Raw genomic sequence first — 17,230 nt, 5'->3', positions numbered from 1 at the left:
CCACAAAGCTACTTGATTAAAACAAAATAGACACAACTATCTCAAAATATATTGTCTAAGATCCTCACATCCACGATTAATGCAAATCCATTAATTCGTGTCAGAACTTCAGGGCTAAAAAACTTATCAGACTATTTAATATTGTAACTAAAATATGCTCTGCATTTCATTACATTACCACTTTGGTAACATCAATCTTTATCTTAATCTGAAAAGAAACAACAGTGTTGTTGATCCTTTAGAAATCTTACTGCATGTATAACCAAAACAACCTTATAAAACCTCTTGCTCTCACACAGCAGTTATACTGAATGTAAATCATAACTGGGTCTTAGCAAAAGTATAATCTCTTCATGTACTAGGCCTTGGGAAATCATTAGATACTGAGTATGAAATATATGAACACCCACAATAATAGAACCATGGTAGGTACTGGTGTCGAAACGACAGCCTGTTGTCTTAAGGAGGACAGGAGCTTCTTAGTGACAGTCCCCTGGTTTGTCATTCTTTATACTAAAGTTGACCTAATAGAAGGCAACGACTCCAGAAATATTCGTTGAATGAAACTGCCTCCTAGTTGGTCCCCCTGTGTTCAGGCCATCTTCCTTAGCAAAACCCTACTTACTGTTTCACAGAAGTATCACTGACATCATTCCATTGTCCCCAAACCTTTGCTGACTGCCTACCATCTGCCCTACATAACAGCGTTTCCTGTCCCTGACAAGGCACTGAAGAGCATTCACATCCTTGTTCCAGCCTGTATTTTCAGTCTCATTCCTACCCTCTTCCTTTCACACAAACTCTCTTCAGAGTACAGCAGCTGTTCTTGGAGCACTTTAGAATTGTCATGCCGCGCCTTTTCAAACACGTTCCTGGTCTGAAAGGTCATCCATCCTCTTCTGTCTGAAAATGTTTTTTATTACTAAAGCCTAAACATCACTACCTTTAGAGCTTTCCCTGAGCCCAGAATCATTATGGCCTTTCCTTGACTTCTGAATCATTGTGTTTATTCTGGAAATATACTAAGCTAATTCTGCAGGGAGGACAGAGAGGGAGGAAGGAGTGCCCTGTTAAGGGACATACCCCAGCAGCAACTGCAGCACTATGTGTTAAGCATACTGTTCAAGCAGTAGTGGGAGGATGGGGATGGATGACCTTTAATTCATGAGGTGCTACTGTGCTGTGTGCATCTTTTGCACAGTGCTTGTGTACTTGTGTGTACTTGTGGGGGTTGGGACAGCAGAGAAAAGGAGATACAGGGGAAGGAAGAGAGGAGAACCGAGAACTGAAGAGAAGGTGACTGCAGTGCAGTTAGGGCAGATGGGCGGACCCACATTTCTTGGGCTTCACATTTGGCAGAGGCCCAGCCCTGCAAGCTCAGAGGAAGTGGTTGGGGGTTGGGGGTTGGGGGTAGGGGGCGAGAGGTGGAAAAGGGGAGGGGCCGCAGTCCCTTTGAGCCCAGCGGCCTGTACTGCCTGGCAGCCACCTTCTGCCCCACCTCAGCCGGTTCCTGAAGCTGTGACTCACGCCAACTGTGCCAGACCGGGCACACTGGGCAGCGCAGCCCCACAGGTGGCAGCGGCTCGAGGTCGATTCCCGCCAGGCTAAGCAGTGGAGCGCCGCACAGTGCGCCTTCCCGCCTCCCAGCCGCCGCCCAAGCAGTTCCCGGCCGGCGCCAGCAGGCCTGCTCGGTCGATCTTCGAGCCGAAGATGCGGCGGGGCTGGAAGATGGCTCTGTCTGGGGGGTTGCGGTGCTGCCGCCGGGTACTGTCCTGGGTGCCAGTGCTCATTATTGTCCTCGTCGTTCTCTGGTCCTACTATGCCTACGTCTTTGAACTCTGCCTGGGTAAGTGGGGCTGGCCACACAAACTGGGGAAATTATGCTCCAGCACAATCGTCTGCCCTATCCTTCATACCGATGTCCCCAGTGCGCTCAGCCCTCACCCTGCAGCTTTTCCTTTCGCGCCCTGAAAAACTCCCAGTCTCCAACCTTGGGCTTCTCACAATCTCTCTCCTGCGCCGTCCCACGAGGGTCTCACCACGTCGCCATCTCCTCTCCTCTAGGTTTTCTTATTTCTTTGCTCTCCCCTCGATAATTCCCTGACTCTTTCTACTAGGACCCTCTTTCCCCATACAGGGTAACCACTTAAGCTGTACTGCCTGGCAAGCCACCTTCTGAGCCCACCCAACCAATTGAGGAAGCACCATACCCTGCGTCCTTAAAGTGCCCGCTCCACCAAAGCATCCAACTAAGGGCCCCACCATTTCTCCCTCCTACTAAGATTCCTTTCATATTGAGGATTCCCTAGTAAGAATCCAAAAATAATTCCTGTACTCTCCTATTAGCTCACCTTTTCTCCATATTGAGATCCATACTTTCTCTCTGCAATCCTCAAGCACAAACTGAGGTTTCACATTTCTCCACTCACTTAGGAACCTCTCACATCAGAACATTCTGTTCTCACTTTTTACACAGGGCAAAGCCCTCCATCCATCTTTCCCTGAGATCCAAGAGTGCAAGCATGTGTACGAACACATGCAAAAACACACACACACACACACACAGAGAGAGAGAGAGAGAGAGAGAGAGAGAGAGAGAGAGACAGAGACAGAGAGAGAGACAGAGACAGAGACAAAGAGACAGAGACAGAGAGAGAGACAGGGAGAGACAGAGACAGAGATGCTTCATATGTTTGCCTTCTTGTGACTCCGCAGTCTGCTCTGTTCCATCTCACATTTCACACAATGATAATAAGCTTTCCCCTTTCTTTCCTTGTGGTCAGAGCTTTATGTGGTGTGGGGGGTTCTATACAACACTCTCTTCTCATATTAGAGCTCCAGAGCGTACCACACTGGACTACAGCCTCTTTCCTTTCCACTTTGTAAAGCATCCAACTTCTCATTAGAAGGCTCACAGTATTTTCTAACACATCTCACTAAGTGACCCCAGTTTTTCATAGTATGATCATGTCCCATCCAGTATAATGTCATACTAGAATGTTTTTTTACCAAGAGTCCCCACAATCTTTACCATATCCCACTGAAGAGCCAGTACTTGGCTAATCTTTACCTTTCTTTACTGAGAAACATTCTTCACCCCCCTCCAGTGTTTTCCCACTGTCCCCACCACATTCTGTCACTATCAGTCTCTGGTGCTTGTTATTGTTTCCTCTCAGCATGCACTTGCCCCCTGCCTTCTCAAGCCTAAGAAATCCAGTTCTTTCTTGCTGAAGTTTGTAGCTTTTTGCCCTTTCCCATGGGAATATACTTTTGTTGTTGTTTTCTCTTCTTAGACTGCTCCTTTAATGATGCTGGACTTTCCTTATGCCCTGTCCTACCACACCAGAGATCACTCTAGTCTCTCCTTATTTACAACCTGGTTCCTATAAGATGCCTTGTGCTTTCAAACTCAGAATTCTTCTGTATTTCACAACACAAACCCCAAGACCTTCCCTTGTATTTACCCCCACACACTTAGATTTTCATACCCTTTCGGTTCTCTATTACATCTGGCCTTCTAGCATTCTCATAAACTAAAATTAGTTTTTATAACATATGCTGTCTCCTCTCAACGGAAATTTCTCATGGTTCATTGAAGAATCCCCATATCTTTGCACATGAGATCCTGTTAATACCTATTATCACTTCAATACTGAAGTCCCATCACCAGCCCCTTATACTTGTGACCTGCCATCTCCTTTATTCATTCAATGTGAAGTACTCATTGCCACCCCACTAGAGTTCATACCCATTTCATCCAACATCCCCTCAAAGATGCCTTCCTATGCTTCATTTATTTCCTCATATCATAACTTCTCACCTCAAATATTATTACTGCTAGGGTGCTACTTTTCAGCCCCAGGACCCAACTACACTTTTAATCCCTTTCTCTTACATATTTGAAAAAAACTATACCCCTACCCAAATTTGGATCAAGTAAAGTAACTGTGTTTTTCTGATATAAGAATTCCTTCAAATCAACTCTATAGATCAAGGTTTGGCTTTTTTATTTCTGGCCTTCTTCTTAAGGATGTTATGGAAAATACAGAAAAGGCTATTAGCAATAAGTTTTGTTTGTTGCCTTCATGGATAGACATTTAGGCTATTTTCTTTTTCTGTCTGCTATTAAGGTGCATTCCCTTGACTGGGAAGCTTTCCTGTTCTCAGACCTTATCACTTTGTCTTTTTTGAATGATTAACTAAGGGATCAAAAGTTCAGCTCCATTGTGATGGTATGTACATTGCTCCAAGGAACAATGCCACATTGTAAACACTATCAAACCTACTTTTAAAGTCTTTTAGTACTAACATACATGAGTTCAACAAGAAATCATGTTAAAAATCAGCAATGATGATAGTTAATTCTTACATAGTGCTTATTTTGTGCCAGAAAAAAAAAAAAAAACGTGTCCTCACTACTCCAATTATATTAACAGTTTATATATCACCTCATTAATCCTCAGAACTCTATAAGGTAGGTGCCATTATTACCCCTACTATTCAGATATGTAAACTGAGTCAACAAACTGAGGTAAGACCAAGTATCAGGTGTGGTGGTACAAATTTGTCATCCCAGTACTTGTGGAGTAGAGGCAGAAGGATGAGGAGTCCAAGGTCATTCTCAGCTACATAGAAGATTTGAAGCCAGGCTAGGCTACATAAAACCCTGTCTCACATCCCACTCCCCCATACAGAAAAAAAATCAATGTATATAATTAGCTTTCTATAGGTTATAAGCCATGCCATACTGAAAGCTGCTAGAAAGCTTAGGGTTTCTTATGCCCAGTTGAGAGGAATAGACTGATTATGTAGTTTATCTGAGATTATAGAGCTGGTAAATTGTTAAACTTAGATGGTAACACAGGCAATATGGACCTTCTGTTCAGGTTATTATAACATGCTGTTTCCTCTCAAATAGCACAGAGGTCAAAACTGGTGACCCACAGGACCAGTATAACTTGAAAATATATTTTATTTGACTTGGATAGTGTTTTTATAAAGCATTTTTGTATCAGTATTAGCATTTTTAAACTAAGCTAAACCTAGTAAAGTTACATATTATAGCTATAGCCTCAATACTTGAGAATCTGATAGAGGAGGGTCACTTGAGCCTAGGAGTTCAAAACAAACCTCTATATAATAGGCAGAACCCATCTCAAAAAATAAAAATCAGTAAAATAAGTGGCCTTGACTTCTGTTTCTGGCTCTCCCATTCTATGATGCCATCTTTACTTTACAATCATAAATGTTTTCTAACCTTTTATATTTGTATGTGCGTGTGTGCATGTGTGCGTAGTGTTTGGAGGGATGTGCCTTCACATGTTGTGGAAGTCAGAGGAAGCATAGAAATTGGTTATTTCCTTCTATCATAAGAGTTCTGGGGATTGAACTCAAAGACCTAAGACTTGGTAGCAGATGCCCTTACACATCGAACCCTCTTGCTGCCCCTGTTTGTACAATCTTTTAACAAATGAGCAACCTGGATTTCAGAAATGTTGAAGCAAATTTTCTAACATTACATTTAGTATAGCACTGAGAACTGGCGATCAAGCCTGACTGATAACAAAGCCATGCCTTTACCAGTGTAACAAAAGCAATAAATTAGGGTTTTGCTATGATTTAAAAGGTAGTATTAAAGAGCTAACTTCTTTCTAAAGAGAACCTAGTCTCCTGAATGTCATAACTAATACTAAAGGTGATACTTTTGTACTTATATTTTTATTTTTATAATATTTTAATTATAAAATAATGACATCATTTCCCCTTTCCTCTCTCTAACACCTCTCATGTATCCCCTTGCTCTGTCTCAAATTCATGGCTTTTTTATTTAATTATTGTAATATACACGTAGCCACACTTACATTTGTAAATAATCTTTAAATGTTTACTAAATGTTTACTTCTAGTACAACGTGATCAGACTGTATTACATAGTTGTATGTTTATGTTTGCAGGGCTGACCACTTGGTATTGGATACCCAATTGGTGTGCTCTTCCTTGGGAAGACTACTTCTCCTGCTCTAAGCATTCCTTAGTTGCCTTTAGTTCTTCGTCCAGGATTGAGGCCCCATGAGATTTCTGCCTTCCTTATTAGCACATCTATTGTTATCATCCTTGTTCAGGTCTTATTTAGGCAGTTTTGTTGCTAAGAATGCATGGTTGTAGCTTCTCTGAAATTTCTAGATAACACAATCTCACAATAAACTTTCTGTTCTCTGGCTCTTCCTAACTTTCCACCCCATCTTCTGTAATAATATCTGGGCCATAGGTGCAGGAATTATATTGTAGATATATCAATTGGGCTGCAATTTTTTAAGACTAATTCTGCTTTTACAAGCAAGGAGACGTAGGGTAGGTCATCTAATCTCTTTCAACTTCAGTTGTTTCTATGTGCATCCTACTAGTATGATTGTTTATTCATATCACAAATACTTGCTCAGTACCTACTATACACCAAGCATTGCTATTATGATATTTAAATATTCATGCCTGAAAAGCATGAATTGTAGTTTACAACACAATATAAAAGTGTGTTAGGTGTCAACTTACTATATCAATAAGAAAATAAAGTATTCTACATCCCTCACAAAAAGCTTACATTTTTAATAAGAAAGAAATAGTATCCATTTCATTGAGGTAAATGTTATATGACAAAAGACAATCATTGTATTTAGTCATTTAGTACATTTACAATGTTGTGAAGCCATTACTTCAATATAATCACTAAATCATTATTGATACCACCAAAAGAAAACCACAGAAACGTTAAAAAATATTTTTTCTTCTAGGGGAGGGAGGGCCAATGTTCTTTAATGGTACGGCACCAACCCAGTAGTCCATCAACTGAGTGGGTGTTTTCACCACACCAATGAGGGTATAGAGAGCAAAGATTAAAGTCAGTGGGTTGTTTAATAAAATGATACTAAGTTAGGAATAATGAGGATATATCTAGGATGAGTTAAGGAAAAGTACAAGGGGTAAATGTGGTCAAAACACTTCGTATGCACGTATGAAATTCTCAGAAAGTTAATAAAATACATTATATTAAAGAAAGAAGTAACTCCCTGTTCCCTTCACCTCTAGTTCCTGTCAATCACTCATCTATATTCTAGCTCTATATTTGCCTATTCTATAATGTGTGTGTGTGTGTGTGTGTGTGTGTGTGTGTGTGTATCTGTGCTTGTGTGTGTGTGGCCTTTTATATCTGGATTCTTTTAATTAGCATTATGTTTGCAAGATCCAACTACATTGTAGCATCTAACAGTATACTGTTCCTTTAATAGAGTACTGATATTCTATTCTGTGTCTTTGTCAGAGTTTACCTATATGTCTTTTCAAGGACATTTGGGATGTTTCATCTTTTCTTGTGTTCCCAACAGTGTTACTATGAACATTTGTATGAAAATAATTCTTTCTACAGCAGAGAGAAGGATGGGAATGATTGATTGTATGGTAACTTTTTGAGGAACCTGTGAACTATTTTTCAACATGGCTGAATATATATATATATATTTCTACTAACAATACTGATATCTTTTTCCATTAGGAAAAAAATGTAGTATAATATTTTGTAGCATGATTTTTGCTTCTAAATGAGTAAACATGTTGAACATGTTTTATGTACTTGACCATTTTTCTGTCTTATTTTGGGAAATATCTATACAGACTGAGCAGGTTGTATTTATGTATTTATGAATACACACTCACACAGATATGTATAGCTACAATTAATAAAAAGCAAAGACCATGAATTTGAAAGAGAACAAAGGATGGGGTGTATGGGAGGGTTTGTAGGAAGGAAAGGAAAGAAAGAAATTATGTAATTATGATCTCAAAAAATAAAGGAAATATTAAAAACAAAAATGACTATTCAACTTGTTTCCCATTTTCTTAAAAAATGTGCTTTCATTTTCTTTCTTTTAAATGTCTTACTTAGCATACAAAATGAATTTCATTATAAACTCTTTATACATATCTATAATTGTACCTTGTGTATAATTACCTACATTATCCTCTGTTGTTCTCCCTCTTGCTTGTCCCCTTCCTTGCCCACAAAAGTTCCTCTTGTGCTTTTATGTTATTTATCTATATATGACATATATGATATATATGATACACACATATATATGTGTGTGATATTTGCCTTCCCTCCCATCACCACCTTTTCCCTTTTCTTTTGTTCCCTTTAGGACCCTTCTTCTCTCTCCATGAATCTCTCTTCTTCTTTCGTGTAGATTTTTCTACTTTTGTGTAGCTATCTGTTTCCCTTTTTTTAATTCTAGAGTTGTCATAGGCGAGAAAACATGTGTTTATTTTCTTTCTGAGTCTGGTTTATTTTGCCTAACATGATGATCTCCAGTTGCAAAATTGTTTCCTGCACATTACAGAATCTCATTAATTTTTGTGGTTAAACAAAACTCCATTGTATGTGTATGTATAAGCATATGTATCACATTTTTTTTATCTTTTCATCTGTTCATAGGCATATAGGCTAATTCCATGTTCTAGCTATTATGAAAAATGCTACAGTTACTATGAATGCACAAGTATCTATGTAGTATGTCAACATAGATTCTTTTAAGTATATACCAAAGAGTGGTAATGCTGAATTGTATGTTAGTTGTTTTTTTATTAGGTTTTTTAATCATTAATTTTTGGTTAGTGTACAAAGTATTGAGTTTCAGTGTGACATTTCATACATACATAACTTTATACATTGTTCATATTTAGTTTCCCATTAGCTTTCCTTGTTCTCCCTTTCCTTTGCCTCTCCTGTTGGTATTCTTCCTCTTGTCCAAGTAATCAGTCTGTTTTCATGTCTCATGTATGCATGCATACATATGTAATCTACATGCATATGTAACTAGATTCTACATGTGAGAGAAAACATTGGATATCTCTTTTGTCTTACTACCACTTTTTTCCTGTTGGCCCCTTCTTTTCCTTAAATGCTCCCTTTCATTTGCATGTCATATATAGGCATAAATTGATAGATACACTATTAAATGTAGATATTCCTGAAATGTAATGTTTATCTTTCTAATTCTGATCTAATTTACTTCCTTTAATTGTTTAAGTGAGATGTGCTAAAATGTAGCAATTTTAGTGTGCAGGAAGATAGGTTCAAAAGCACAGACTAAAAAATTAACAGCAGAAATGACACACAAGAATGAATATATTAATTCAGATTTCACCTTGGTTCATAAAAGGACAAGGCAGACTTAGTATTCCCATGCTTACCCAGATTATTATGGAGATCTTCCAAATATTGACTCAAATTGAAATAGAAACACAAATTTCCTGGGAATTTTAGCTCTCTGAATCTTTCTCCCATGACAGTAGTAATCACAAACCCAAGAAAACGACTGTTCATGCCATAGACAATGGGGATGGCTTACCTCATACAAATTGGTGCTTAGTTACCCAGGAGAGTCCAAATGGTAGCAATGTCTCAAAAGTGGAAATTATACACAAATATAGAGACCAGTGCCCAAAGTGTCCAGCCTGAGTATATTCGGGAAAAGTAATCGTTCTTCCAAGCAGAGTCCCAAGCCAGGGTAGAGAAGTTCTTCAGACAGACCAACAAAACCAATCTTTCTGAGATGTAGTACAGGAAGCCAATGTTATGCCTAAAGAAACAGGAAGCTCCTGGGATAGCTACTTATCATAACAAATGCCAGGATTTCCCTCAAGATCTTATCCATCATATTGACTCTTAATGGATAGCTTCTTCAGTCACTTTGTCTAAAGCAGTCTTTTGCAGACACCTAGAAGATCCGTGTCAACTAAACTTCTGGGGTTCTTGTCCTGGCTGATGCCCACCGAAGCTGTTGCCAAACTGTAGCTTCTGCTTCCTGTTGCTTTCCTGAAAACCACAAGAAAGAGATTAGTAAAACAGACAGATTTTATTCAATCCTTGACCTAAGGCAACTAGGATAAACATTCCTATCTCAGATTTTTATTTCTCCATTTTAAGGAATTTCTGTACTGATTTCCATAAGGGCTTATATTCCAACCAGTGATGTTTCCCCAGAATCCTTGCAAGCATTTGCTGATATTTACTTCCTTGATGATAACCATTCTGGCTGGAGTCAGATGGACTCACAGAGTGGTTTTAATATGCATTTCCCTGGAGACTCAAATGTTTGAACACTTTTGAAAATATTGATTAATCATTGTATGTTGAGGTTTTGTCCTTTACTGTCTATTGTAATGCTAAATGCGGCCCTCAAGACCTGGAGTCTGCTCATAGTCCCTGTGACCCTGCCCCCAAGTTAATTCTGGTTGGTGAATAAGAATGCTGACATCCAATAGTTGGGCAGAAGAGAGATAGGTAGGGTTTAGGTTTTGAGGGCTTGAGGGGAGAAGAGGACCATGAGGAGGAAGAAGGTGCAGGAGAGAAGGAAAGAGAAGCAGCCATGGGTCAGGAGTGTGTGGCCCTGAGGGCTGCCCGATTGGAGCAGCAAACAGTCCACATGAAACATAGTAGTAACTCAGGGTTATCGATAGGAAAGTAGATTCTAACAGCATGGAGGGTAGGCATCAGCCCAGCTCTTGCGCTGCTTAAGGCTTATTGTAAATATAAAGGCTGTGAGTGTGTCTTTCATTTGGGAACCAATTGGTTTAAGGAGAGGTAAAAACCCCAGACCGGGATCTAAATGTTTACTACAATTGTATTTGGTTTGAGAACTATGTATTAAAATTTAAGGCCCATTTAGTGATAGCATAATTTGCAGTTTTTGATGTTTAATTTTCTAAGTTTGTTATAGATTCTAAATCTTAATCTCTGGTCTGATGCATAGTTAGAAAATATTTTCCTCTCATTCTGTAGACAGTTTTCTTCACTCTGGTGATTGTTTTCTTTGTTATACACATTTTTAATTTCATGAAATCCCATCTGTCAGTTTTTGGTATTATTTTCTGTGCTATTGGAATCCTTTTCAGGAAGTCCTTGTCTATGCCTATGCATAGACAAGTGTTTTCCTCTAGCACTTACAGATTTTCATGTCGTACATTAATGCTTTGATCTCCTTTAAATTGATTTTTTAACAGGGTAAAAAATGGAAATCTATTTATATTCTTTTACATGTAGCTATCCAGTTTTCCCAGCAACACTCAGTGAAGAAGCATATACTTGACATCTTTGTCAAAAATTGATGACAGCAATTAACTAAAAACATCAGTAACCCCCACTATAAATGGGCTGAGAAAGAAATTTGGGAAACAACACCCTTCACAATCACCACAAAAACTATAAAATATCTTGATGTAACTCTAACCAAGCAAGTGAAAGTCCTATATAACAAGAACTTCAAGCCTTTGAAGAAATAAATTGAAGAAGATCTCAGAAGATAAAACGATCTCCCATACCCATGGATCTGTAGGATTAACATAGTGAGAATGGCCATCTTACCAAAAGCAATCCATAGATTCAATGTAATTCCCATCAAAATTTCAACACTATCATTTACAGACCTTGAAAGACCAATACTCAACTTCACATAGAAAAACAAAAACAAAGCAAAAAACAAAAAACCAAACAAACAAAAAACCCAGATAGCCAAAGCAATCCTGTACAATAAAAGAACTGGAGGTATCAACATTCCTGATTTCAAGCTGTACTACAGAGCAATAGTAATAAAAACTACAGTGTACCAACATAAAAACAGACAGATTAATAGAATTGAGTAGAGTAAACCCCCATACATACAGACACTAAATTTTTTGATAAAGGGACCAAAATTCTATAATGGAAAAAAGAAAACAGCTTCAATAAATGGTGCTGGTCTAACTGGCAGTCTTCATGTAGAAGAATGAAAATAGATCTGTATTTATCCTGCACAAAACTCAAGTCCAAGTGGATCAAAGATGCCAGCTCATGCTGGTGAGGATGTGGAGTAAGGAGAACACTTCTCTGTTGCTGGTGGGAGTGAAAACTTGTACAACCACTTTGGAAATCAATTTCATGGTTTCTCAAAAAATTTAGAATAGCTCCACATCAAGATCCAGTTACCACTCCTGAGCATATACCTCAAAATGCTCCATACCACAAGGGCATTTGCTCAACTATGTTCATAGCAGCCTTACTTGTAATAGTCAGAAAATGGAAACAACCTACATATGCCTCAACAGGCAAAGAAAATGTGGTATATTTAAACAATTGTATCACACAGCTATTAAAACAAGGACATTGTGAAATTTGTAGGCAAATGGATGGTATTAGAAAATATCCTGAATGAGGTAACTCAGACTCAGAAAGACAGACACAGTATATATTCACTTAAAGTAGATATTAGCCATAAAGTGCAGGATTACCATGCTACAATCCACACACTCAAAAAGAGCTAAGTAACAAGGGGCACCTAGGAGAGGATTCTTGAATTTCACTGAGAAGGGGAGATAAAATAGACATTGGCTGTGAATGGACTGTGGCACCTGGGTAGGAGAGGAGTTTCGGAGAGGAACAGGGAGGACCAAGTGTCAGGAGGGCAAAGGGAAAGAGAACTAGGAGAACTGGGATTGGTAGAGGGGGCATCACTATGAAGAACTAGAAACCTAGAACAAGAGAAACTCCCAGAAACCTATGAGGGTAACCCTAGCTAAGCAATAGGGTACATGGAACCTGAAACAGCTACCTTCAGTAACCAGGTAAGACATCTAATGGAGGGATGGGGACACCAACCCACCCACAAAATCTTCTACCCACAAGATGTACTGGAATAAAGATGAAGCAGAAGTTGAGGGAATGACTGACCCAACTTGAGACTAATGCCATGAGAGAGAGCCCACCCCTGACACTATTAATGATACTCTCCTATACTTGTAGATAGGAGCCTAACATAACTTTCCTCTGATAGGCTTCACCCTGAAGCTGATGGAAAAAGATACAGAGACCCACAGCCAAACATTAGGCAGAGCCTAGGACCCTTACACATATGTAACAGATGTGAATCTTGGTCTTTCTTCAAACAGTCTTCATTTCTAACAACTGGAGCATAGGCTGTTTCGGACTCTGTTGCCTGTCTTTGGATCCCTTTCCCCTAACTGGGATGCCTTCTCTAGCCTCAATAGGAGAAGAGGCACCTAGTCCTACTGCAACTTGATGTGCTAAGGTGGGTTGATATCTATGGGAGGCTGCCCCTTCTCTGAGGAGAAAGGGTGAGGGAGTTGGGGGCGGGGAGTGTTGAGAGCTGACTTTAAGCAGAAAGCAGCTATCAACTTTGCAGCCATCTGGAACCATATACCCTGATGAGAGACTTGTTTTTCAAAAGCCTATAACAGCTGAAGCACACTCTGATCAATATATTGTTTATCCCACATAGCTTGTTTTGCTGTTTAGTGACCCCAGCTGCATGGTGTACGTGGTAAAATGTTTTCACCTGTGTTCCCCTGCTTGTGCTTATAAATACCCAGGATTTCCTTGTAAGTGTGTGGTGTAGTAGAGTAGGAGTGTATGTGTGTTGGAGATAGTAAAGGAGACTTGACTACAGATCCTCTGGTTTATTTCCATTCTTCACGTCTCTCCCCCTTCCTCTTGCTAGACCCCGACCTACAGAACAGAGCGGGCCACAACAGGGGAGTGAAGAGGGAAACTGGGAGGAGAGGGGGAGGGAAAGCTGCAATCTGGATGTAAAGTAAATAAATACAATTTTAAAAGTAAAAATTGATGCTAGCTATATAGATTTATTTCTACAGTGTAATTTAAGGGCAGGTATTTTGATGCCTCTAGTAAAACTAAGGATTTTACTGGCTACTTAGTGTTTTTGCATTTATATGAATTCTAGGATTTTTTTTTCTAGTTGTGTGCAACTATTTTTAGAATTTTCATGGGTTATTGCATTGAATCTGTAAATTGCTTTTAGTGACATCATTTTCACAAAATCAGTTCTACCAATCCGTGAGTATAGGTGATTCATCCATCTTCTAATGTCTTAAAGTTTTCCTTGTAGAGGTCTTTTGTTTTTGTTTTGTTTGTTGTTGTTTTAGTTGTTTGGTTTTTTGAGACAGGGTTTCATTGTGTAACCCTGGCTGTCCTGAAACTTGCTCTGTAGACCAGACTGGCCTCTGCCTCCCTAGTGTGCGTTTAAGGCATGCACCACTATGCCTGGCTGTAGAGGTATTTTTTTTTCTTTTTTTTTTTTTAATTGGTTATTTTATTTATTTACATTTCAAATGTCCCCCTTCCCAGTTTCCTCTCCACAACCCCCCCATCTCACCCCCTTCCCTTTGCATCTATGAGGGTGTTCCTCTACCCACCTATACACTCCAGCCTCACCACTCTAGCATCCCCCTATGCTGGGGCAGCAAGCCTCCACAGGACCAAGGGCCTCTTCTCCCATTGATGTCAGATAAGGTAATCCTCTGCTGCATATGTAGCAGGAGATATAGGTCCCTCCATGTGTACTCTTTGGTTGGTTGTTTAGACCCTGGGAGCTCTTGATTGTTCAGTGAGTTAATATTGTTGTTCTTCCTATGCGGTTGCAATCCCCTTCTGCTCCTTCAGTCCTTCCCTTAACTTCCACTGGGGTCCCTGGGCTGTGACTGTCTGCATCTGTATTAGGTGCTGACAGAGCCTCTCAGGGGACAGCGATACCACGCTCCTGTCAGCAAGCACTTCTTGGCTTCAGCAATAGTATCAGGGTTTGGTGTCTTCAGTCTCTGCTCCATTTTTTTTTTGTCTCTGCATTTTCTTTAGACAGGAACAATTTTGTGTTAAATTTTTTGAGATGGGTGGGTGACCCCGTCCCTCAACTGGGGACTGTACCTATCTACTGGAGGCGGTCTCTACAGATTCCATCTCCCCTTTGTTGGGTATTTCAGCTAATGTCAGCCCAATTGGGTCCTGAGAACTTCTTGCTTCCCTGACATCTGGGACTTCCTAGTTGCTACCCCCAGTTGCCTATCTCTGTATACTTCTCTCCAGTCTCTACCCATAACTGATTCTGCCCTACTTTTCCCCTCCTCCTCCTTTCTCCCTCCCAGGTCCCTCCTAGGACCTCCCTTCATCTACCTCCTGTTATTATTTTGTTCCCCCTTCTAAGTAGGATTGAAGCATCCATACTTTGGTCTTCCTCCTTCTTAAGCTTCATATAGCCTGTGGGTATATCATGGGTATTGTGGGCTTATTTTGGCTAATATCCACTTATCAGAGAATATATACTATGTGTGTGTGTTTTGTGACTGGGTTATCTCACTCAGGATGACATTTTCTAGTTCCATCCATTTTTCTGCTAATTTCATGAAGTCATTGTTTTTAATAGCTGAGTAGTACTCCATTGTGTAAATATACCATAATTTTGGTATCCATTCTTCTGTTGAGGGACATCTGGGTTGTTTCCAGCTTCTGGCTATTATAAATAAGACTGCTATAAACATAGTGGAGCATGTGTCCTCTTATTCCACACCCTTGCCACCATCTGCTGTCACCTGAGTTTTTGATCTTAGCCATTCTGACTGGTGTGAGGTGGAATTGCAGGGTTGTTTTGATTTACATTTCCCTATGACTTAGGATGTTGAACATTTTTAAGTGCTTCTCAGCCATTTGAGACTACTCAGTTGAGAATTCTCTGTTTAGCTCTATTCCCCATTTTTAATAGGGTTATTTGATTCTCTGGAGTCTAATTTCTTGAGTTCTTTGTATATATTATATATTAGCCCTCTATTGGATGTAGGATTGGTAAAGATCTTTTCCCAATCTATTGGTTGTCCTTTTGTCCTGTTGACAGTGTCCTTTGCCTTACAGAGGCTTTGCAATTTTATGAGGTCCTATTTGTCAAGTGTTGATCTTAGAGCCTAAGCTGTTGATGTTCTGTTCAGGAAATTTTCCCCTGTGCTAATGTGTTTGAGGCTATTTCCCATTTTCTTTTCTATTAGATTCAGTGTATCTGGTTTGATGTGAAGGTCCTTGATCCACTTGGACTTGAGCTTTTTACAAGGAGATAAGACTTGTGTTCTATTCCTTCTTAATAGATCTAGCACAGGATTTTTTTTCTTTTTTCTTTTTTCATTGGATATTTTATTTATTTACATTTCAGATGTCATTCCCTTTCACCATTTCCCCTCCTTCTTTTTGCTTTTATATCATTTTGATTACATGCATGTATTATGGTCACTTCTAGGTTGAGGGTCTAGCAATACAATAGATGCACATAGTCAAGGAACAAGAAAAACAATAAACATAAATATTCAGAGAATAAACAAGGTAATAATCAAAGTTCCATGAACACTTCAGTGATCACTGTTTCTAGGGGCTTATCAGGATGACCAAAATATCTGAGCCTACTTCCCTGTCCTAGGCCAAAGTCATTTTCATGTCTGAAGCCTACTTCCTTGTTCTAGTCTAATGTAGGGAAAAAATAAGGCCGGGGATCCCAGGGTTCCTCCCGCTATGCTGTGGGCATGCTGGAAACACTCCGGGTTCCTCCAGCTGGAAGTTGAGCCCGGCTGCTCATTAACTAAAAGCCTCTCCCCGGCTCCTCACGGTTCCTCATGGCGGCGCGGCCCCAACACACGAGGAAGCCCTTGGGTTTCCAAAACTGGTTTATTCACATGGTGGATGGTGGATGGATCTGGATGCATACCCCCTAAAACCCAGGGTGGACCTGAGTTAAAAGGGGAGAGGAGGAGGGGGGAGGGGCTGGGGAGGAATGTTTAATCGGCTCCACCTCTGGCCTTCAGGTACCTCATTAGTATGTAAATCTCTCTAGGGCCTGTTCACACCCTCCACCTGTGTACAGTGACTGAAGGGTGAAGGTGGAATGGAGATTAGACCTCGTGTTAGGCCGGACAGTCTAAGATTTAGATTCCTTCCTGAAGCCCACTTCCTTGTCCTTTGCCAATGTCATATGCCTACCAAGCAGCCCATTTCCTTGAGGACACATTAAAAAATTAAAAGAAGATAGAATTAAATTTAATGTATTAAATTTCTTACATGTAGCATACTTAATATGTAGATAATATAAAGAGTTAATGAGATAGCTTGTGTTCTTTTTGACTGTGATGAGTCTTTGGAATCTAAGGTGCATTTTAATGTTTTGGGGATGTGATCTGGAATAGCTATCAAGGGCAGAATGATGACATGTAGATAGTAGTAATACTATTGGAGAATGTATATTCTAGTTACTTCTCAGGCCCAGTGCATTGTGTTGGAAATTCTAGGTTTGTTTATTGAAAGAGAAGTGAGGACTCATCAAGCCCTGAGCCTGGAGTATCCACTCTACTGTCTGTTACAT

At 39.8% G+C, this 17,230-nt stretch overlaps 1 protein-coding gene and 1 long non-coding RNA gene across 2 annotated transcripts in view; one reads left to right on the top strand and one right to left on the bottom strand.

Annotated features, from left to right (window-relative positions):
- Positions 1–1,648, bottom strand: part of LOC143435605 (uncharacterized) — an 80,761-nt gene extending 79,113 nt beyond the window's left edge. Inside the window, exon 1 of the long non-coding RNA XR_013106075.1 lies at positions 1,528–1,648. This is a non-coding gene — a long non-coding RNA (uncharacterized LOC143435605). The remainder of the gene's footprint in view (positions 1–1,527) is intronic.
- Positions 1,478–17,230, top strand: part of Zdhhc15 (zDHHC palmitoyltransferase 15) — a 105,802-nt gene continuing 90,049 nt past the window's right edge. Inside the window, exon 1 of the mRNA XM_034485478.2 lies at positions 1,478–1,846. Within this exon, the coding sequence (XP_034341369.1) occupies positions 1,711–1,846 (136 nt within the window). The 5' untranslated portion in view covers positions 1,478–1,710. The remainder of the gene's footprint in view (positions 1,847–17,230) is intronic.

This window comes from Arvicanthis niloticus, chromosome X, assembly GCF_011762505.2.
Source record: "Arvicanthis niloticus isolate mArvNil1 chromosome X, mArvNil1.pat.X, whole genome shotgun sequence".
Lineage (NCBI taxonomy): Eukaryota > Metazoa > Chordata > Mammalia > Rodentia > Muridae > Arvicanthis > Arvicanthis niloticus.
Note: the sequence above shows the minus strand (reverse complement) of the source record. Positions and strands in the feature narration are given on the sequence as shown.